The sequence below is a fragment of the Ursus maritimus genome, unplaced genomic scaffold (assembly GCF_017311325.1).
Source record: "Ursus maritimus isolate PB19 unplaced genomic scaffold, ASM1731132v1 scaffold_2, whole genome shotgun sequence".
NCBI classification, from domain to species: Eukaryota; Metazoa; Chordata; class Mammalia; order Carnivora; family Ursidae; genus Ursus; species Ursus maritimus.
This window is the reverse complement of record NW_024424452.1, coordinates 38,860,355-38,883,798: the sequence shown is the minus strand read 5'-3', so window position 1 is coordinate 38,883,798 and position 23,444 is coordinate 38,860,355. Positions and strand designations below refer to the sequence as shown.

Here is a 23,444-nt window from a genome sequence, read left to right as displayed (position 1 = left end):
TGTCCTACACGGGAGGGTTTTCTGAGGCAGCACCCCAGACCCTAAGGCCACGAGGGCCCCACACTGCTTTTCCTCCTGCCCCACTGAGGCCTGTGGTGCTCAGCAGGGCTGTATCCCTGCACTCCTGTCTCCCCTGGACTCTCATGACCCGGTGACTTCTACAATTCTGAAGCCAGTTCTTGTGCACAACGGCCCTTAAGTTGGGCCGTGTCCTGGTGACATCCCTAGCAAAAGGCCCCTGGGGGGCGCCAGGCCCTCCTCTCTGTCCTGACGGGGGCGGCTCCGTCTGTCGCTTCTTCCCACGGTGAGCAAATACTTCCTGAGGGACGATCGGGGTTGGCATCAGTGTCCTGCTCCCCAGCACACGCTCCTTGTCTGTTGTGCTAGCAGAGACGCAGACTTCTCCTGCCCCACCATGAACGCGGACGCCCAGCTGAGCCAGGGGGAGGGAGCGCCTCTGCGTGGCTCCTGTGTCCACTCACTCCCTTCCTTTCGGGGACATGGGATGCCCCTTCTGCTTCCCCTGCTCACAGCCAGTTCTGAGTTTAAGTGTCCACTGAGCAGAGCTGAGAGACGCGGGCTGTACCACACAGTGAGGTGATGGCAGGCGCAGGCACCTGTCTGGGCTCAGGCCCAGGCTGCTCCAGACAGCAGGAGCCAGGCTGGCGCTCCCTGAGAGGGAGCCCCAAGCGGTCGCCGGCAGCACGCACACGCACCAGTGCACTCGCACACATACGCTCCCCACACACACACCGTCAGTGCCTAGTTGAGGCCACATGTGGGCCGTGCGGAGGGCTGGCTGGGAGGTGACAGAATGCTGGTAAGTAAGAGCACACCCACATCGTTTCTTCTCAACCGTCAACCATCACGATTCTTGTTTGAAAATTAAGTATCTGAAAGAGCTAGAAGACCAATGAGGAGCCTGACTACAGACGGGTCTGCAGTGACCCTGCAGAGAAAACCGCCCACGGGTGCTCACAGCCGCCAACGGGCTGGAGGCAACCGTAAGCTTTCCTTCTCTTTCCTGACAAGTTCTCCCGTTCAGACAGTGTGCCAAAATAAGGAAAGCTACTCCCTCCCTCACCCACAGGGGAACTCTGCGGGTGGAGACAGGCTGCCCAGCGCCCACAGTCAGGAGAACCAGTCACCTCACCGCGTTCACCCTAAGAGGCGAAGCAGAGGCGGCTTCCACAGAACTTGCTCACAGTAACTTGGGACTGGGGTCACTAAATGTCGCCGCCAGGCCTCCCGACGATGCAGCCACCGTCAGGAGGCCCGTGCAGGGGCCGGGCCGGGGCATCAAGCCAGTGATGGGCTCAGAGCCGCCCTCCCACCTCAAGGAGAAGCACCTCATTTAACAGGATGGGTGAGGACTGCCTGGCACGTGCTGCACCAGGCACTCCTTGCTCCTCTGAAGGGACTGTGCAGGCTGGACCTTTAAGCCGCCCGTGCGGCTCCCTCCAGCCTGCAGGGTGTGACCGCGTGCGACCACGTCCTGTGCCTGGATGTGAGCTGAACCCGCAGGAACCCAGGCAAGTGTCTTTCCCATTGCCCAGTGCCACAGCGGCCAGGTGCGGTAGGGAGAAGGGACGGGTACGGTCCAAGAGGGCTGGTGAGCCCCAACCTCACTGATGGGGAGGGGATGGCTATGCCGCGGGAACTTACAGGAATGTGAGGTAGAGGCACCCGCCCGTTGACCTGGACACTCTCCTGCATCTCCCGGCGGTGCTGCTTGCGGATCCTGTACGGTGGGATTCCATCCCTGTCCAGAAGACAGACAGCCCGGTGTGAGTGCACACACAACACTGCACGGCCTGCTTTCCACGGCTTCATAGCTAAGAATGGTTTCTCCTTTTTTTTTTTTTTTTAAAGATTTATTTATTTAGGGGCGCCTGGGTGGCTCAGTAGGTTAAGCGTCTGCCTTGGGCTCAGGTCATGATCCTGGGACCCTGGGACCAAGCCCCACATCGGGCTCCCTGCTCAGCAGGAAGCCTGCTTCTCTCTCTGCCTGCAGCTCCTCCCCCCACCTGTGCTCTCTCTCTCTGTCAAATAAAGAAATAAAATCTTTAAAATAAATAGATAAAGCAAGCAAGCTACTCTGGGAAGCACAGTGGCTAACAGGAGCCCAAAGGCCATGACGATGCCCGCCAGAGCGGGATGCTGAGAGAGGGTGGCTTCTCTGGGTCCCTATCTCCTTGTCACGAAGGACTCTGAGGTGGCCTGCCGACTCTGACAGCTGGAAGGGATGAGGCTCTTGATCGTCTGGCTGTCGGAAGACGTGGACCTCCTTGGTCTGCAGTGGGTGCCGTCGAGATCTGAGTCCCCTGGCCTCCTTCCCCAGAGCGGCTCGAGCGGAAGGGGGTGGGGGCCGGGGGCCGGTGGGGGGATGGGGCTGGGGCACTGTCACAGCAGGGCTGCTCTTACTCGACAGCAGGGTTCACAAGTGCGGCCACAATGCTGATCTCACTTTAGTAAGTGTTGGGCAGTTGCCCATGGTACCAGCACATGGTGCCCAGCGTGCCCTGACCCACGTCCCGGGCAGCCCCCCCCCCGCCAGCTCAGTGGCATTGTAGGCAGGCAGGAATGTCACGTTCTCCTCTTCAATCCCATGCCTCAGAGCCCCTGTCTAGCTGGAAAGGGTGCACTCTGGTTCAGGGCGAGGTGGAAAGCCTGGGACAGTCTGTCTCTCCTGTCACTGCCTTAGTATCCCTGGCTGTCAGGGCACCAGCTGGGTGTGCAGTGTTATTGGCTCAGCAGTCCGGCAGGGGCACTTAAGGGGCTCACCTGTCAAGGAACAGGTGAGTCAAATGCATTTGAAACATCTTTACATGGCCCTACAGTTTTGTTCAGGTGTCCTGAGCCATCAGACTGTTTGTTTCTCACATGCTTTGACCAGCACTTAAAAATTCCACAGGCCTCTGCAGATCGGACGCTGTCCTTGGACACCCACGTCCAAAGTCCAGTAAGCCACGCCACCGTTTTCACTGTGTGGTTGACGTGCTGAGGGCAGCTGCGCCCAGTAGAAATACTGCAGATGAAACACGCAATCCTACTTTTTGCCTCTGATACATATTCCGATATCTTAACATTCCGAATCGACTATTCCTACTTTCTGAGTCTTAGCGTAAACCAAGATGAATAGAATATTGGGAAAAAAATATTTTAAAATCTTTAGTTCTTTTCTTTAGCAAATACGTGTCCTTCTCTTAGAGAGAATTAAGAGACTTTTCAAGAAAAATTGTGCTGGCAAATTAATCTTCATTGTAGTAGCCAGTTTCAGGGAAGAGGAAACCGAATGCTACAAATGCCCATCCCAAGCTGTCAACTGCGCGTGTGGGTCGTGGCGGGTCCTGCTGAGACCACGGTCCTTTCAAGTAAGAAGTTACTAAACACAGTCAACACTTTATCTTAAAGGTGTGACACAAAGGATGAGACGATCGAGAGAGACCCGTCTCCTGATGTCACCACCACGTGGTCGGTCACCAAAGAGAAAAAGAGAAGGTGTCCCAGACGTGCAGTGATGGGGGCTGGCTGCTGTGGCCCGGAAACGGCGCACGCTGGCCGTGACTGCACACCACGGGCATGGTCGGAGGAACACGTGGACACAGGCAAAGAAGAGGCACGAACTAGGCAAATGCTACAGGAAGCGGGACCACAGTTTTAAGACATGCTTCCTACGGAAAGACGGGTTTAGGAACCCTATTCTTTCACATGAAGAAACAAGCTGGCTAGGGGAGAAACCCCTGGTGGCCGGCTGACAGCTGCCACTCCCACCCCCTGCAGTCCTGGGGTGGAGGTGGAGGGTGCCCCACACCTGCTCACTGTCCCCGCCAAAGGCTTCCTTCTGGCCCCAACGGTGGTGGAGAGCGCTGGGGTTCCGCCCCCAGCCGCACCCCCCTCCCCCACCTTGGCCAGGGACCTATCAGTGGCAGTCAGTTGACTGAAACTAGGGTAAATCTGGCATTCATGGCAGCCATGACCCCAGGTGACCTTGGCAGGCTGGTAGGCCCACGCCCTGATATAACCATAGAGTGTTTTACACCATCAAACTTTTGATGTGCATTTGGGTCCCAAAAAAGCCACCCGCCAAAAAGCAAAGTGGAGTGTCAGAAAATATGTACTTTCCCACAAAGGGAGGGCTTCCCTGGAGAGCACAATGGAAGAATAAGGTCCACTGTGGCCACTGAAGGACGCTGAGGTTCCTGGTGGCTCCAGACAGCTGCCGAGGCCTCTCGGACACATGCAGCCCCAGCAGCTATCCCTCAGTCCTCCGGGCACTGGGGCCGGCACAGAACCGGCCGTACCAGCTCCCCTCTGGCTCCCGTCGTCCCATCTCCTACGCAGAGTATGTGACAGGGACTAGATCTGGAACAGTGACAGGAGGGCACTGACAAAGAGGGACCCCTGCACAGCAAATATCCTTGGTGGGGAGGGCGGGGGGGAGCGCCACTGCCGCCGCCCGCTCTGCTCAGCCACCCATCTTTAAAGTAAGTCCCCCCCAACGGTCTTCCCCTCCTTCCAAGGTCCCAGCAGCCTTGGCCTCAGAGGGAAGCAGCTACTGTAAACTCAGCGTGTGGAACGATCCTTCGGGCAGTGCAGCCTGTCTGTGCACCAGCTGGGGGGCCACACAACGTTTCCGGGAAGACAAAGCCCCCACTGGGAATGGCCCAGGATGCACTGAGGGGAGGGGACTCACACGCTGCTGTCGGTGAGGGACAGGCTGTCCGCGTCGCTGGACAGGCTCTGCTGCTCGCTGTCGTTGGCACTGGTGGCCGGGGCGAGGGCGTAGCCGGAGCTGACATAGTAGGGGTTGACAGGCTCCCGCCAGGACCCGCACCTGTGAAGAGGGAGCAAACATCAGCGGCAGCCCAGCAGCACGTCACGCTTGCCCACTTTGTCACTGAGACGTCCTGATTCATGAACCACGCACGCAAACCCTCTGGAAGAGACAGCACAGAGGGCCAGTGTCTCCGTCCTGCCTGCGGCCCGCTGCTTTCCCCAGACGGATCGCTGAAGCCCTGGGCGTCTTCCAGAGCTTTCCTGTGCATTTAGACAGCCACCCGAGTGAGCACACAGGCCACCATCTGGATTTGCGTTTCTACGCACCTAACTGCAACGGGACACGCTGCCCTGCTTGTCTTCTCAAGAGCGCTGTGTGCAGGCTTATTTGCTGCAAAGGAAGCCCCACCTCACAGGGAGCAGCACCAACACCGGAGCCCACGACCTCACGTGCTTCCTGCAAGCGTGCATGGACACCGGAGGTCCAGGCGGCCAGGACTCTCGTGCACACGTCCGAGAACGGTCACGGGACGGAAGGTGCGAGACAGGAGGGGGAAAGGATGTCACGCTGCCTTCTGGTCACTTGCTTCACCTTTCAGGCACTGGGACCACACACAGGTTCGCCAGCACATGCCACCGGGTTTCAGTCTGTGTCTCCCCGAGATGACAGGGCGGCCGTTCGCGCACCACTTACGTCCTGTCCTCTGTCAGTCACCTGCTCACACCTTTCGTCTATTTTCCACTGGGATGTTAGGAGCTTCCCAGAGTCTACCGAAGCCTTTAAATATTCTTACTATTAACTTCTAGCTACATATGCGAAAAATACTTTCTCCCTAAATGTTACTTTTCTAACTTTGTTTAGATTGATTTTGGTCACATAAAGGTTTTCATTTCTATGAAATCAGACTGACCAATCTTTTCCTTCATAGATTTTTTTGTATCTTAGTAGGCAGGCCTTTCTCATTCCAAGATTAAAAATACATTCTTTTATTTTTCTTCAAATGCTCCAATAGTTTGGTGTTTTTTTTTTTAATTTAGAACTTTACCTAAAATCGTGGGTGTATAAATCCACCTCATTCCCTTGCGTCAAAATAGAGAGTCGGCTGCTAGCACCCTCGACGCCAGTCTTCGTCATCCCTCCATGCGCCTCCTTCTGCAGGCTGCGCTCGTCCTGTCTACGCGCCACCCCGCCCCCACCGCCACGTCACCACAGCGTGCTCCAACGCCGCCTCCTCTCTCCAAGACTGTCCTCGCGTAGCGACACATAGGTCGTAGGCCAAGGGACAAACGACAGAAGGTTCCCTGATGCCTACGGCACGATGGGGGCTCGGCAAGCCTTCCCGGTGGGTGGGGTACCCATGTCAAGTGCTCAGTGATTTGTACACTAGGCCCGGGACACAGTCCCTCCTTGAGCTCCAGCCTCAGTTCTGATAACAGGACCCAAACGCTTGTCACACGTGTGAACAACAGCCAGCACCAAGGGTGGGGGACCTGGGGTGTCAGCCCAACCCTCAGACGCCAGTACCCTCAATGCAGAAGGAGGGGAGACGAGACTGCTTCTAAGCTGACAGAAGCCCTTGTGGACGACTGTCACCCGACTGAAAGAACTTTCTGGAAGCCCCAATTCTAACCATGCACACAACGAGAAAAGACGCTTAAACACGACTCGGGACCAGGCACCTCAGTATCCTGAACACCCATCACGCAGGATGTGCAGGGCTGGGCCGGGTCAGGCACCGCAGCTGGGAGAGAGGCCCAACGCTCCCGGGGCGTCTGAGCATCCACGGTCTTGGGGGAAGCAGACCAGAAGAGTGCTAGCCACGTGGTCCTCCCATTCCAGCCAGTGAGGCCACAGGGGTGGCCAGCGACACAGACCCATAACTTACCCACCAGCTCCACGTCCCCAAGCCAGAGAGGATCCAGTCACAGTCCCACAGCACCCACGCTCTTCCTGATCCACCCACCGCAGCCTGACACCTCCCTGGGGCCACAAACAAGTTCCAGCCAAAGGACGGCCAAGGCAGGGTCGCGAAGGCTCTTAGGAACAGAGTCTGTCCAAAGGCTTGCAGGAAGGGTGGGAATGTGCACAGTGACACGGACGGCCGGGCCCTGGTCCCATGTTTGTTTACACCTCCTCGTCCAGATTAAGATGACATGAACCTGACAAAACAAAGTGAGCTGCAATATCACACAATTTCATTTTTATTTTATTTTTACTTTATTTTTTAAAGTAAGCTCTAGTCCCAACGTGGGGCTTGAACTCACGACCTGGAGATCAAGAGTCGCTCACTCTACCAACGGAGCCAGCCAGGTGCCCGCATCATAAAATATTATTTTTAAATGACACTGTTATTCCTCTTCCGTACTTGAAAAAATAAAACCAGCAACACTGTCACCATAAAAACCACTACTGAAATTCTGATCCCAGGCTAAGTGCTAAATAAACTGCTTTTTCGTTTCCCTGTTTCATCTAAAAAACATTAAACTTTGGTAACTTTCTATAAATACCCGTTTGGTCAAACGAGAAAAAAATCTTCAAATTAAAGAGAAAAAAGGACCCTGGCAGGAAAGCCCCAGCCCACAGACCATGCTGGGAAGGGCAGAGGCCCGGAGCCCCGCACCTGCCCACACTGGCCTCTGCCCTTCCCCCACGCGGCAGGAACCAGGTCCAGCAGGACTTCCACTTTCCTCCCCAGACAGGTCCCGGCGTGCCTTTCACATGGATAAAGAGAGTCCATCTTTGGGGCTCCCGGCTGGCATGCGACTCCTGACCTCAGCGTGGTGAGTTCAAACTCCACATTGGGTATAGAGATTACTTAAATAAATAAAACTTTAAAAAATAAAACGTCCATCTTTAAGGCAAAAAGCAAGAAAAACAGAGTTTCTTAATTTTCTGCAGCCTCCAGTACAGAGCAAAGCCCACGGTGTACATGGGCTCCAAGCTCAGACGATAAACGGGAGAGAAAAAGAAAGCGCCAACCAGAGAGACCAGAAAGATCGAGGAGCTACTGGTTACGCTTCCCTTTTTAACCTTCCAGACAGTAGAGCTGGCCCTTGGGACGAGGACCGTTAGGGCCCTGGGCCTTCACTGCCGGCTGACACGACGAAGTCCCGGCCAGTGACCTGTGAGAGGAAATGTCAGTGGGGGAAACCGTCCCCACAAGCCAGCCAGGAACCGGAGACGGGGAGTGTGTGTGTGCACGTGTGTGTGCACGTGTGTGCACGCACACGCATGGGCACAGCAAACGTAGCCAATTCCTCAGGTGCCGCCTGACTTCTCTGTACCTTTCAAGTTCTCCGAATAAAACCTCGACGGAACCGACCCGAACAGGCCTGACCAGGAACACGTCCTACCTGTGCGTTCCCTTCTCTTTGGCTGCTGTTTGCAGAACGCTGGGTCTCCTTCTTTTGACGTTTAACTGGATATATTTTTTTATCTGTGTGTCTTTTGTAAAAGCTAGCCTTTTTAAGATCCTGCTGGACAACTTTCTCTTCACATTGCAGCCTTTGACCCCGCTGCACCGTGTGTGATCACTGACAGAGGGGGTCGTCCACCGTCTCATTACTTGCTTTCTGTTGGCCTTCTGCTCCATACTCTTCTGTTCTTTCTTGCCTTCTTTGGGGATAATTTTTATTTTCCATCTCCTCTAACAAAATAACCCTTTTACGCTTTTAGTGGTTCCTGTGACGGTCACAACAGGTGCCCTGACATATCAAAGACCGCCCCCCCGCCCCCCAACACAAGGTCAGAATTAATTCCGTTCACTTCCCCCGTACACTCATGTGCTGTCGGTATCCTGTGTTTTAACTCTGTAAACGCCTTACACCCACAGGACACTGTTAGTATTGTTTTGTCCCGTGGACGGTCCCCTAGTGTTACCTGCGTATGTCCATCAGGGAGTCTCGACCTGACAGCTCGCTCTTTTGAATGGTCTCCTTTGGGAAGGGGCAGGGGTGGCAGCTGGCTGTCCTCATCTCCTTCACTCTCCAGAGAGATTTTCACTGGGTTGGAAATCTGTTTCTCTAGAACGCTTGTGTGCTGCCGGTGGGAACATATAATGGGACAGCCGCTGTGGAACCAGAACCTAGGACAGCAGCTGGATCCAGCAACTGCACTGACGGTGTGTCTGAGAGAATGGGAGGCAGGGTCTGAAAGAGAGGCCTGGCCCCCTGGGCCCTGGGGAATGTGGCCTGCTCCGTGGGGGGCGGTGAGGTACCAGCCCGCGTGCCGCCACACAGGTCCTCGCGCTGGCTCATGGGGACTGCCCCACTGCTAGTGCCCAGGCTACTCACTGGGGCGCTGCTCCCCACGCTGAGCCCGGACAGGCCGCGGAACAAGGGCAGCAGGTGTCCGACACTGGTGAGACAGAGCTGCTACCCCAGAGGACGAAGACTGGTTTCGCTGTCCCAGTGATGGCTTTTAGAGTTGTTCCACTTTCCTAGGACGGTCCTGTGTCTCCCGCCGCCTCTCACCAGTCTTCCCCTTGGCGGTAGGACACTCGCAGGAGCCGAGGCCAGGTACCGCACAGCGCAGCTCGTGGTCCCCACGGTGAGATCCACGGTGCTCATTTTTCGGCAGGAGCATCACAGAAATGATGCTGAATCACACCAAGAACATTTAGGTTGTTTGGTCCCAATACTGGTAGCAAACCAAGTGCCTGCCAACTTTTTCCACTCTATTAGTTTTATTTTGTAATTAATAGGTAATTTGTGGGGAGCTACTCTGAGATTACATGCAAATTCTGTTACCAACCAAAGATTTTCTAGCTCCTTCATTAGATCGTATTTCGTCACTGGCGTTCCACTGTAAGGAACATGTTGGGGCGCCTGGGTGGCTCCCTCGGTGAAGCATCTGCCTTCGGCTCAGGTCAGGATCCCAGGGTCCTGGGATCGAGTCCCGCATCGGGCTCCCTGCTCAGCGGGGAGTCTGCTTCTTCCCTCTGCCTCTGTGCTCTCCCCCTCTCTCAAATAAATAAAATCTTAAACAACCACCACCACCACAAACACGTTCTCTCCACCTGCCTTTAGTTACATCTGTGTAGACTCTCGGACTGTTACTCCATCCCGTGGATTAGAATACGTTACTTTCTTCTCTGCTCATCCCTGGCACGGCTCTGTCAGCCTACGAACACTCCCTCGCTCTCTGGCATCCCCTGCCCCAGTCCAGAGACTTTCACCAAGACGGTGTCCGTTACCTGCATTATCTGGATCTCCGTGGTTTTCCCTCATTTTTTTAAATCCTATTGTCTTACATCCCTGAGCACATGGCTACTCTTCATAAGGTATCTGGCTATTGTGGATGGAGGACCAGACAGTGTGTGTGAAAATCCTTCTACACGGGCAGCCCCGGATGACCCATTCCTCTCCAGAGCACGTGCATGTGACACGGCATGCAGCTGGGGCACCAGGAACCCCCAGCACCGTAACCGCGTGTCAGGAACGGAGAGCTGCTGCGACGGGCTGCAGACGCGTGGAGGGCCTGTGTACTTCCAAGACTGCACCTGCTCGGAGGTGGGATAGCTCCCTCCTGGGCGGGCCGGGGCCAGCTGGAGCCCAAAAGCCAGCCGTGCTCCCCGGCTCACTCTCCAGGCCCCTCCCCATCAATGTGGCTGCCGCTCCACCCTGCTTGGTTAGCTACAAAAAGTTTTTGTTCTGGTTTGGTTTTTCTAAGATTTTATTTATTTGAGAGAGAGAGGGAGAGGGCACCTGCACAAGCAGGGGGAGGGAGAGGGACAAGCAGACTCCACACTGAGCGCAGGGCGCGACGTGGGGCTCGATCTCAGGACCCGGAGATCCCAACCTGAGCCAAAACCGAGAGCTGGACGTGCAACTGACCGAGCCACACAAGCGCCCCGCCTTCACTCAGATTTTTTTTTTTAAAGATTTTATTTATTTATTTATCTGAGAGAGAGCACGAGCAGGGGGAGTGGGAGAGGGAGATGCAGGACTCCATCCTGGGACTCCAGGATCATGACTCCAGCCAAAGGCAGTCGCTCAACCGACTGAGCCACCCAGGCGCCCCTCAATCAGATTTTTTAAAAAATTCTCTCCCCAACCCCCCCGCTCCTCCTTCTCTCTAAAAAAAGTAAATAAAATAAAAATAAAAAATAAAAAAAAGTCCTCAATATTTTAGCTCTTCTCAGCAGCAGGTTTGCCCTGATTATCTGACACCAGACGCGTGAGACCTCGTGCCGTCTAGAAATCCTCTGGATGAGAAAGACATCACCCCACTTGCACTGCACCCAGGCTGTCGATGAGACCTCTCCACCGCCCGACTACCTACACCCTTCATCTGCGCCCTTGCCTCACCGGGACGCTGCTTTCAGCCTCCTCTGTCAAGCGCCCTCGAGTGAGAGTCTCGTGATCTTTTACTCAGAAATCAGGCACCTGCTGCACTGTCCTTTCCGTCATGTCCGTTTGCTCCGACACAAAGATAATGCCTTACATGTCCACTCGGCATGGCAGAAAAGCGCTCAGGCTGAAGGGCTGGCCCCCTGGCCTCTCGCACTCACGTCGGTCTGGAGGGAAGGTCGGGGACCAGGCCCCAACGTCTCCACACTGCCTTCCCTAAGCAAGTCCGGAGGTCTCTGGTCAGCTGAGCGACAGGTGGGCCTCATGGCTAATGGGTCAAGGACGTCACATGAGCTCCTGCTCTGACCTCCCCATCCCAGCTCTGTTTCCTTGGTGGTGCCCTCAGCGGCGCCTGGCACAGAGACAGTAAACCAGCCCTTTGTACCTGACCCCCACTTCCTGACCTTGGCAGTGTGCTCAGGGCCACATACGCCACAAGCCCTGCCCCTAGCAAAGTCACTCCTATGTCCAGACTTGTCCCTTTGCAATACCGACACCCAACTAGCTCAAGCACGTCTACACCACATACACAAGTGTGTCAGTGTATGAGCTCCACTGCCATAGATACCGAATCTGAAGTCTGCTGATGCCCCGGCCTCTCCTTCCGTGCGATTTAGGACCTCGAGGCAGCGTGGCAGCATTTACGTGTCTCTGGCTGGCAAGCTGCTGCTGCCTGGAATGGAATTCCCCGTGTGGGTGTGTTCTGAAGCCCGAAACATGACTGGTCACCCACGTGTTTATCAGTCCTTTGCTCACACTGACCCTTGAGCACTTTGGGCCTTCCCCCGTCGTCGTGAGTCCCCTCTGGAATGGTGCACAGAGCCCCACTGGCCATTACTGCCTGTCACTGCACACTGTCAGACCTGTGGCTGCTTCTCGAAGGTTGTTTCCTCCTGAGTTGACTGCCTGTTGTCCGTGTGAAGGCGTCGGGGTCCCCTCCTGCTCTGCCTCGCTGCCCTGTGGATCACTGCTTCCAGCGCGTCCTCCAGTGGACTCATCTTTAAGTCTATCCGCGGGATTTTCATTTTGGCTTGCATACCCTAACTTCTTAAACCACCCTCTATGGTGACCACGAGCCACACACGCTACTTCTGTGTGATCATAATTACAGGAATTAAAACCGCAGCTCCTTAGGAATGCGGGCCGCGCAGCAGGGGCCCTCGCAACGGTGCGGCGGCGTGCGCCATCACACGGCACTGCCCTACAAGACCTATTTGGCTGCTTGCAAGTCGCCACATCGCTGCTCCCTCTGCTGTCGTCTGGAGGGCCTGTCAGGTGAACCACCAATTCCTGGGCTTGAGAGAGCTTCCGTTTTACAAGCTGTCCGACACCCCACGTCTGGAGCTCTGCCGAGGCTTACTCTGGCGTCTGCTTCCGGTGGCTCCCACTCTGCGTCTCCGGCCGCCTGTAGCTGCGGACTGGCCATTGTTAGAGAGTTTTCTGCAGGAGTAGCTGTGGGTTTGGACGAAGTGCCTTCTGCCAGATGCCAGAATCACGCGCACCAGTCTGAGGCCCGTGCTCCTGGGGTGACTCTGGCTTTGAGTCCCTGCTTCCGGGTCACCTGGCCCAGTGCAGAAGCAGCCCTGGTCCGAGGCTGGGATTTGTGCCCCCAGCCCTACGCGCTGACAAAAGAAAGGCCCAAATTTGACCTCAGAGCTAGAGATCCTCCCTGGTAGTTTGCTCGTTGGATTTTCCTCTGTACGCTTAGTCTCATCAGCTCTTGAACACAGTTTTGACCCTAAGAAATGTTTACTTGTGTAACGGGGGAGAGAACAACATATGAACCCCAGGCTCCCGTCACTCACCTCCACGGAGACCCCTCACAGCCGGCCTGTCTCCCCCGCCCTCGCACACCTCACCCCCCTGCCGTCACTCAGAGGCAGACCCCAGGCGTGTACCCGGCCACAGCTGTTTCAGCAGAGGGCTGGTCAGGAGACCTCGGCCCCCAAAGCACCAAGTCTGGCCTTTGGTCAGGTAGGTAGGAAGCAGGGGCTGTGAGCACCTTCCCCCATGTCTCTTCCCTCAAACTCCTCATGGTATAAGGAGAGGCAGAAGACCTGTCATTGTGCAAACAGTGACCAATGCTGGCTTCCTCCTCCGCACGCCCCGCTCACACCAAGATGCCTGCGTGAAGGCAGCTACAGCTTGGACCCGGGTCCTGGTTAGCGCTCCACTCTGCCTAACCAGCACATTCGTCCCCACTTTCAGCAGGACCTGCCCCACTCTTCCTTCTGCTAGTCCTGTGGCCGTGCCGGGGGTCCTCGCCTGCAAAAGCAGAGACAGAAGAACCCGCAGGCCTCACAGGCCCACGCACACTGGCAGGCGGGAGCAAGTCAGGGCCTCACTCTAGGAGACCACAGTGCTCCTGGAACGATGCCAGGAGAGACGTGGGGATTGGGTTTCTGCTTCTGTGCTTTTAAAAAGTGTGTAGAAAACCGAAGAGATACAGAATCTCTGGGAAGGAGCGATAAAACTGAAGAGCAGAAAGAGGAGAGCGGAGTGAGCTTTCGTGCGCTGCTCCAACCCGGGCTCTCCTCTCCAAACAAGGGCGCTCACTTGGTTCTCACAGTATGCGACACGGTCGTCTACTTACAGATACGACAGATCAGAATGTGTGCTCCCCGTACACTTGTCCCGAGACAAGGAGACGGAGGAGAGGCAAGTTACATACCTCGTGCCGGGGCCTGTGAGACGCTGAAGAAAATGCAGGCGGGAGGATGAGAAAGTCGGAAGGCAAAGCCCGGCCAGGCCCCCCAAGCTGGGACTACACTGGGGGCTTCACTCTTGGTTCTCAGTGCAGAGGGCCTCACCAAAGAGTCTGGGGAGAGGGCGATGCGGCCACTCGTATAAGTCGAAGCAGGGGATAGAGTGAGGTGGGGTGGCCTGGCCTGGAAGACAGCAGACACAGGAGAGCGGGCCGCCACACGGGACAGACCAGGGACTGGAGGCAGGGAAAGTGTTCCCACTTTAAAGCGGTCATCTCTTGGGGGCATCTGGGTGGCTGTCAGTTAAGCAACCGACTCTCAATTTAGGCTCAGGGCATGATCTCAGGGTCGTGAGATCCAGCCCCGCGCCAAGCCCTGCACTCGCTCACTCTCTCTCTCTAGAAGGAAAGAAAGAGAAGAAGGAGGTTGTCATCTCTTTTATTAAATGGAAAAGCTGGCTGACGGCAGGAAGGGCCAAGGAGGCGGCCTGGTTGCCAGCTTGCCGTTGCCTCGCTCTGACTAAACCTGCCCCCTGCGCGGCTCCCCTGTCCTTGCTGCGCTGAGGGACAAGCCCGAGCCAGAGCGCCGCAGTCGAGTCTGTGCGCCGACCTCAGGGAGGCCACCACGAGGAGGCGGCCAGTGTCCCAGGATTCGCCGTCTGTCCCTCCACTCAGGCAGCTCACAGACGACACGGAGAGCACCAGTGCAGACAGACCGCCGGGCCACCGTCACCCCACCCGCTTGCTGTGGGGCGGAGATAAGCCGCCTCCCCCCTGCCGCAGCTCACGTCCTCGCCAGCGCACTCTGCCCAGGGCAGCCTTCGGGGTTCTGACCTGTCACTCGAACACGCAGGTGCAGGCCTCGCTGGGGCCCAGGGCCCACAGGACACCAAGGCCGCCCTGGAGAGGCCTGGAGGGCCGACCGCGCCCCCCTCACCTCCAGGCGACTGCGCAGCAACGCACCGTCTCTGGGCACACATGTTCGCTGGCGCCTGGGCCACGGTCAGCGTTACTTCCGGTCGCCTCTGGCCATCCTGTGACCTACCCGTACCGATTCGCACGGCCGTCTCCTCCACCTCTGGTGACGCTGCTGTCTACACCTGTGGGCTCCTCTCCCTGCGCACAGCTCACGTCTCCCTGCAGAGCGCCACTCTCTGGCCCTAAATACTCTCAGGCCTCCCCTGTGACTTTGTACTAAGAGTTAATGAAAATGGTCTCCACCCCTAAAGACACCTGGCAGACTGCAAAGGTGGGCACATTTGCCTGAGTGCGCTCACAGACCCCATCAGCTCATTCTAAGCTTGCTGCTTCTTCTTTTTTTTTTTTAAAGATTTTATTTATTTATTCGACAGAGATAGAGACAGCCAGCGAGAGAGCGAATAAGCAGGGGGAGTGGGAGAGGAAGAAGCAGGCTCATAGCGGAGGAGCCTGATGTGGGGCTCGATCCCAGAACGCTGGGATCACGCCCTGAGCCGAAGGCAGACGCTTAACCGCTGTGCCACCCAGGCGCCCCAAAATAAACTGCTTCTTTTTATCTGTCTCTCTTAAGAAAGTTCTACATCCAACGTGGGGCTCAAACTCAGGACTCCAACATCAACAGTGGCATGCTCTAATGACTAAGCCAGCCAGGTGCCCCACATCAGGTAATATTTTTTTAATTATATATTTTTCAGAGAGAGAGAGAGAGAGGGCGTGCGCACACAAGCAGGGGGAGCGGCAGGCAGAGGGAGAAGCAGGTTCCCCACCGAGCAAGGAGCCAGGTGCGGGACTCGATCCCAGGGCCCAGGATTATGATGTCCAACCAACTGAGCCACCCAGGTGCCCCCTGACATCAGGTAATTTTAACTCAACTAACCAAAAGGAACAAATGCCTGAAGTGATTTCTGCAAAGTGAGAAGACAACCCCAGGAGCGCCTGGCTGGCTCAGCGGGGAGAGCATGTGGTTCTCCGTCTCCAGGTCATGAGTTCAAGCTCCACACTGGGGCGAAGAGCTTACTTATTTACTTAAAAAGTAAATAAAAATAAAATAGAAATTTAGAAAGAGCTCAAGCTTGAAGGCATTCCACAACATCCCTTAAATACACCCATTAGGGGTGCCTGGGGGGCTCAGTCGTGAGGAGTCTGCGTTCAGCTCAGGTCATGATCTCGGGGTCTCGGGATCGAGCCCCACATCGGCCTCCCTGCTCAGCGGAGAGTCTGCTTCTCCCTCTGCCTCTGCCTGCCGCTTCCCCTGCTTGTGCTCTCTCTCTCTCTCTTTCTGTCAAATAAATAAATAGAATCTTTAAAAATAAAAAAATTTTTAAATACACCCATAAATTCAAGAGACTTCAGGCTTATAAAACCACACGCCTGGAAATCAGGCTTTTCTCATCAAACACTTGAAGACAATACTGTTAAATCCACTTAAGGATATAAAAAATTAATGACGGGGTGCCTGAGTGGCTCAGTCGGTTGGTTAAGCGTCCAGCTCTTGGTTTCGGCTCGGGTCATGACCTCAGGTCGTGGCATCAAGCTCCGAGTCGGGCTCCACACTCAGTATAGAGTCTGCTTGAGATTTTCTCTCTCTGCCCCTCCCGCTCGCCCACGCGCTCTCTCTCTAAAATGAATAAACAAACTCTTTAAATGTTTATACGTATATATTTTCTGGGGGGAGAGAGAGAGTGTGTGGGTGAGCGGGGAAGGAGAGAGGGAGAGAGTCTGCTGAGCGCAGAGTCCCACGCTCTGGGGCTCGATCCCACGACCTTGAGATCGTGACCTCAGCCAAAACCAAGAGTCGGACACTCAACCAAACGAGCCACCCAGGTGCCCCTGTACATATATTTTTAAATCTTTTCTTATATTTAAGTAGAGTTGACACACAACCTTAGATGAGTTTCAGGCATACACCACCGGGTTCCCACGCGTCTGCACCTACGCTGGGCTCACCGGAGTGCAGCCGCCACCTGTCACCACACAGCTCTCTTACAGTAGCACTGACTCTGCTCCCTGGGCTCTCCCTTCCACCCCAGGGGCATACTCATTCCATGAGTGGCAGCCTGTGTCGCCCGCGCCCCCCTCACCCTCTGTGCTGGTCCTAGAGGCTCTTCTTGATCATGTCATGAGTCGGTGAGAGTACAAGGCCGCCCCACCAAGGATTCTAGTTACATCGAGCGCACCTTCCTGTGGGAGCCCTCCTGGGCCTCCTGGGGACGGGGTGGTGGTATGGACACATGCCCAAGGAGGAGGCTGGAAAGCAGGTCAGGAAACAAGCCATCACTGGAAGCGGACTCAGGCACAGGCACCACTTCGCAGACGCTCATCTGGTGTGGTCTGCAGGGACCACATGACCATGGCCAGGTCATGACAAGCAGCTTCCACTCTGACTTGTCGGCAGCATGTGGCCAGGCTTTATGGGAGAACAGAGGCTTGATAAAAACAACTGGAAATAAGGCCATTCGAATCTTAGCCTGTGAGATCACAGAGTCCTAAACGACACATTAGCTTATGAAAGAGATCAATTTAACTAACAGCTATTTCGGCAAGACAAATAATGATTTATACTAGAAACACAGCAACGCGTCAGTGTCGCTCACTTCACCTCCACAAAACCAAGGGGAAGGGGTGACCTGAGCTCAGACGCTGCCAGGGCTGTCGCGGACGTGCACCCGAGGAGCCAGCAGCCAGGCCAGGCGAGAACACCCATGACACATGGCCACGCAACGGCTCCTGCCCCTCCCCAGAGCCCGGTCCTCACTGAGACCCAAGTGACAGTGGCCTAGGCAGGAGCCCACAACCATCATGGCTCTGCCCAAGCCCTTCTCCTCTGGTCCTAAACGTCTAGTTCCCTTGGAGGAAGGCACGTGAAGTGCTTTCCTAGAAGCAGCTTGACCCAAGTGTGACACAGCAGACACTACTCATCATTAAAGCACAGACGGTAACGACTTCTGTGATACGTCCATACCCGTGAAACCGTTGCCTCAGCCAAGACAAGAAATGCATCTGTCACTCCAACATTTCCTTGTGCCCCTCCGGAAGCCCTCTGTCCGGTCCTCTCCACCCCACTGTCGCTAGTGGCTAGGGTGCGTTGTCTAGAAGAATGGCAGCACACAGCGGCCACATGCTCCCTTTTGTCTGGATCCCTTCACGGGGCACATGTGTTCCAACATCCATGCAGGCTCAGCTCTCATCGGCAGTCTGTCCCTTCTCTGCAGGGGGGTTCTTCGTGACACCAAGGCCTGGTTCTCTGCCCGCCTGCAAGTGGCTCCCTGGGTCATTCCTCTGGTTCCTGCAGGAACACGGGTCCCTCTCACATGCACAGCTGGCAAAGAATGGCACCCTCCCACACTCGCACTTTCCCAACCGGAGGGAGTATGGATCTGGACCCAAATCTGAGCGGGGGGCCACCAGGCCAGGGCTCTTTTCCACTGCCCTCAAGGAGCCAGCCACCGAATGAGAAGATGGTCACCCACACCCAGAGCGACACGGCCAGCCGTCGGACGGGGTTCTGTCCAGCATCCGGGTGGTACTCACAGGACCAACCCTTAGGAGTAAGGAAGGGGGGCCGGCTTCCTAACAAAGCAACATGCGCCAGGAGTTCTGTCTTCTTACACTGAAGAGCCTTAACGCCATAAAGAAATGACCAAGACAAGGCTTCAGAAGGGTTAGGATGACGTCTCCTCACATCAAATTAACCTCCTTACAAAACGCAGAGCACTGGCCCCCAGAGAAGACATGCCTCCGTCTTTCTCCGGCAGCAGAGACGATCTCAGGGCATGATGCCCACACTCAAACGTAGGTATTATTACTCATAAAACATATAACTGATCTTGCAGCTAAACATCAAAAAGTTTTCACTAAAAATGACAGAAATCAGGCCAATGTCAGCTATAAAAATCTCAACCTTACATGCTTTATGCAAAATCAGAGCTCTGGCCTCCACCAAGGTTAACAGCACCCTCTGCTGACCCCCCTACACGCCCGCACTCACACACCCTTCGTGAGCTCTAGGTGACAGACACTTGGGGTCAGCACAGGGGTCAGGAGCAGGTGTGGCCAGAGGCTGAACAGACAGCCTTCCGCTGACCCAGAGACCACGGAGCACGTGTGCCACCCTGATAGAGAGCAGAGATAACTCGCGGTGGGAGGAGATGAAAGGCTGGATGAGTCACCTGGTGGCTCCAGGTGAGAGCTTCCGGCTCTGCCACCATGCTCTCTGGGCATGAGGTTGCCGTGGTTACACATTCCTGCACGCACTTATTTTTATTCTACACTTGGCGCGCCCCACCCAACACAGGGTCTGAGTTGTGCAACATATCAAAGGCCCTTTATGGTCAAAATCAAACAGTAAGATGGGAGGATGTGTGTTCTGTGAACAGGCACAGCAATGGCTGAGCCACGTGGCCACTGGGTGGCCACTCACACCTGCTCCCCACTGCCAGAGGTGGGCGGAAGAGAAGCCTGGCTCTAGAGTGGCCCTTGGGGCCAAATCCCCCTCACCACCACTCGCCAGCTACTGACCCTGGTCAAGCCGCCATTCATCTCCTGCCAAGTGGGACGACAGCGGCCCCTCCCTTCCTTATAAAGGCTGCGAGTGTCTTAAAGAACGGCACACACAGCGTCTGCCAAGGGTCAGCCTATGATGCAGAACGCCCTCCATGTAGACCACAGACATGCCGTCCTGGCACCGTGTCCGTCACATCCAGAGAGAGAAGCACTGGATGGGAAAGCCTCCAGGCAGCAGTTAAAACCCACCATCCCACCTAACTTTCCGTAAGAGTCGATACAAAGGTGAGCAAACCAGACTCGAGGCTCTGAAGTCAGAAGCACATGAGGCTCGCAGGAGCCCAAGCACTGGAGCACAGGTCCCCAGAACAGGAGGCCGGCAGGACGCCCGGGTACCAATCCCTCTGTGCTCCTCAAACCAGCAGCGAACAACTGCGGAACACACACACCGTGGGCCACGTGGATTAGGACCCCGTCTTCATGGGGGACATACAGATTCCGTTTGTGCCAAGAGGACGCTAGAGAGATCTAGACAGAACAGAGTTCTCTCTGAGCAGTGGGCCATCACATCGGTTTTCGCTCATCTGTATTTTCTAATTTTCCTGCACTAAATTTATCTCTTATATGACTTTGACGATAACATGTCTTGTGACTGATCCCTGCACAACGGTCACTGAAATGTACAGAACAATGCACGTGTGGAGGACTCAGAATCAGTAAGCACTGACGGAAGTCACTTACGGAACTGACTAGTGGGAGCTCCCGCACGATGAGCTAACAGCTGGAGACGCACGGCCAGCTTGGACAGTATTCGTGGGATTCTCTTTAGGGCCTGGACTTACATAAATGTTTCACATCTGATTTTTAGGTGCTCATGGATCGGATGAAGAAGTTTAGCGATGCCAGGCTGGCTCAGTGGGTGAAGCGTCTGCCTTCAGCTCAGGTCATGATCCCGGGGTGTCGGGCTCCCTGCTCAGCGGGGAGCCTGCTTCTCCCTCCCCCTCTACCCCTCCCCCCACTCCTGCTTGCTCACTCACTCTCTCTCCTCAAATAAACAAAATCTTAAAAAAAAAAAAAAAAAGCTTTGGAGAGAAAGTTGGAGATTAAAAAAAAGAGAGGAAGTTTGCTAACTGACTGAGCCACACAGGTGCCCTGAAGAAGCTGTTTATACAGCAGTGATTGAAGAGTGGGACAGGAAACGTTTTACAGAATCTCCTACTGTGATTTTTAACGAATCCTTCTCACTACAATGATGGGGCTTAGCCCACAGCTGGTACTGCCCTCTCCTGGAAGCCCTAAACCCTCAAACCGAAGTTCCAAAGAAGAGGTGCCAACCACATAAGTTAGTAGGGTTCCAACAGACATTTACAAACAGCACCTCCCAGTAAACTGTAGGCAATCTGGAGTAATTGACTGGGAGTCTACCTGCCCCTCTGAGGCCTTTCAGACATGAGCTAGAGAACCACAGGGTACTCCAGACACGGGTCCTTGCTGATTCCAAAAGGGTAGATCATAGGGGCGCCCGGGTGGCTCAGTGGGTGAAGCGTCTGCCTTCAGCTCAGGTCATGACCCCGGGGCGTCGGGCTCCTTGCTCAGCGGGGAGCCTGCTCTCCCTCTCCCTCTGCCTGCTGCTCCCCCTACTCCTGTTCTCTATCAAATAAATTCTAAAAAATGGCAGATCACTCGTCAGACTCATGTCTTTAACACAGGTCTGAATCAGTCCATAATCCAAAACGAGATGCAGAGGCTTACAAATGACACCCCAAAATCCCACAAAGCTGGGAGGAAGACCTGTTCTCAGCTTTGAAGGTACAAGACCAAAACAGTGACTTTGGAAAAACATGGTTTATTAAAAATAATTTTTAAAAAACACTTATGAATCTAGTCACAGTCAAAACTCTGTTCATAAAACTGTATGATTTGTTCCCTCGATGCAGCGACCACAAAGTCCAAGCCTCAGGTCACCGTCTTTACCTCTTAATGTCATCAGGTAATTCTCAAGATGGAGCAAACAGGTTGTTCGGCAACCCCAACCCCTGCGGGAAAGCCGTCTGGTCTCAAGACTGAGCACAGACAAGCAGTCTCCCTGCGAAAAGTGAGAACCTAGAGGAAAAACGGAAAATCTCTAGGCAGCTTGTTTTCGTAAGAGTTACTGGATTTTTCTGCCTATGAGTTTTCTCTCACAATGTTTCAAAAGGATTTTCTCTTTAAAGGGTTTTACTTTACCCAAATGAACTTCACAGGACCACCTAATGAGAAAGCCACACTACAAAGGATCCATCCAAAGTGCCCATATGTAAAACGAATGTATAATGACAGCTGAACGTGCGGGAACGTGGCCTGGGATGCTCTCATTTGCCCATCTTTGTTCACCATGGCAATGTTTTTATCTTTAAAGAGTCTCCAGGGGCGCCTGGGTGGCGCAGTCGTTAAGCTTCTGCCTTCGGCTCAGGGTGTGATCCCAGGGTGCTGGGATCGAGCCCCACATCAGGCTTCTCCGCTAGGAGCCTGCTTCTTCCTCTCCCACTCCCCCTGCTTGCGTTCCCTCTCTCGCTGGCTGTCTCTCTGTCAAATAAATAAAATCTTAAAAAAAAAAAAAAAAAAGAACAGAGCGCCAGGCCTAACACTGCTATTTCCACACCAGCAAACTGAAGAGGCTGCCTTGAGGGCGAGTCATGCCGCATTGCTGGTAACTCCAGGTAAGGGTGAAGAGGGCTCCAGCACAGGTGCACCTATGAGCCTCTGCTTTCTGTGCCCCCAGAAAATGGTTCAAGGACACGGCTCCAAATGTCCGCATACTTAGCTTGCTGCAGAGAGCTGAGCACAACGCCGCTGTGCTGTGGTATGCGTACATGCCTTGACACACAGGACACATGGAGCGGAGTCTCCCTGGCACGTGTCTGCTGGGCAGCCCCGTACCTGCCAAGACCTTGAGTTTGTTCCTCAGGTGCTTACGTTCATCCTCTTCCCCAGCAGGGAACTTGGCCACCAATCCATCCACTCACCTCTGTCACACGGAGAATGGGGCAAAAACTAAGATGGATAAAAGCTATGTAATTGAAAACACTAAGAAAATCCTAGAAATGTTTGCAGTAATTAGTAAAGTCATCTTTATAAGAGAAAAATGAATACATATGCAAAAAATCCAGAATTTATACTTAACATATACCATACACTGTGTGAGTGACCTAATAATTTTAGGTCACATCCATTTCTCATAAGAAAATCCCTACTTTGGGGGGCGCCTGGGTGCCTCAGTCATTAAGCGTCTGCCTTCGGCTCAGGGCGTGATCCCAGGGTCCTGGGATCGAGCCCCGCATCGGGCTCCTCCTCTGGGAGCCTGCTTCTTCCTCTCCCACTCCCCCTGCTTGTGTTCCCTCTCTCACTAGCTGTCTCTCTCTCTCTGTCAAATAAATAAATAAAATCTTTAAAAAAAAAAAAAAGAAAGAAAAGAAAATCCCTACTTTGGGGCGCCTGGGTGGCTCAGATGGTTAAGCGTCTGCCTTCAGCTCAGATCATGATCTGCAATTATGTTAAATATAAATAAACTATGCCAATTAAAAGGAGATCATCTGGATTTTAAAAAATTAACCACATCTGGCTTACAAAAGAAATAACTTAAAGAATATGGAAAAGTTGAAAATAAAACATTAGGAAATACGTAAGTCATACAAATATTAACAAAAGAAATTTCAGATAGCATTACCAATATCAAATGAGATTTTAAAGCAAGAAACATTAGCTATAAAGAGAGATTTCATAATAAAAAGCTCAATCCATAAAGAATATATAACAGCTCTGAATTTGTATGCATGCAAATTATGGTTCAAAACACATAAAGCAAACCCGAACAGCAACAGCACACCTGAAACTAATATAACACTATGTTAATCACACTTAAAAAAAACCCTAACAAATAAAATAATAGATATTCACATTCATAATGGGCGATTTTAGCCAATAAATTCAGCCTCAACACTCAACAGTAGTGCTGCTGAACGTGTAAGTCATAGCTTGCTCCTGTACACTTAATAAATCAGACAAAATGTCTTTATCTGATTTTTTAAAAATTATCGACTTCTTTATCAAAAGTGAGAGGTCAGAAAAGGTAAAACCAATGCAGAGATGG

General features: G+C 53.9%; 1 protein-coding gene across 2 annotated transcripts in view; it reads right to left on the bottom strand.

Annotated features, from left to right (window-relative positions):
- AXIN1 (axin 1) overlaps positions 1-23,444 on the bottom strand; it is a 54,747-nt gene that overhangs the window by 17,514 nt on the left and 13,789 nt on the right. For both annotated transcript variants that reach the window (XM_008696700.2, XM_008696699.2), the window contains exons 2-3: positions 4,697-4,837; positions 1,666-1,762 (exon numbers count right to left, since the gene is read on the bottom strand). In XM_008696700.2, coding sequence (XP_008694922.1) covers positions 1,666-1,762; positions 4,697-4,837 — 238 coding nt within the window. The remainder of the gene's footprint in view (positions 1-1,665; positions 1,763-4,696; positions 4,838-23,444) is intronic.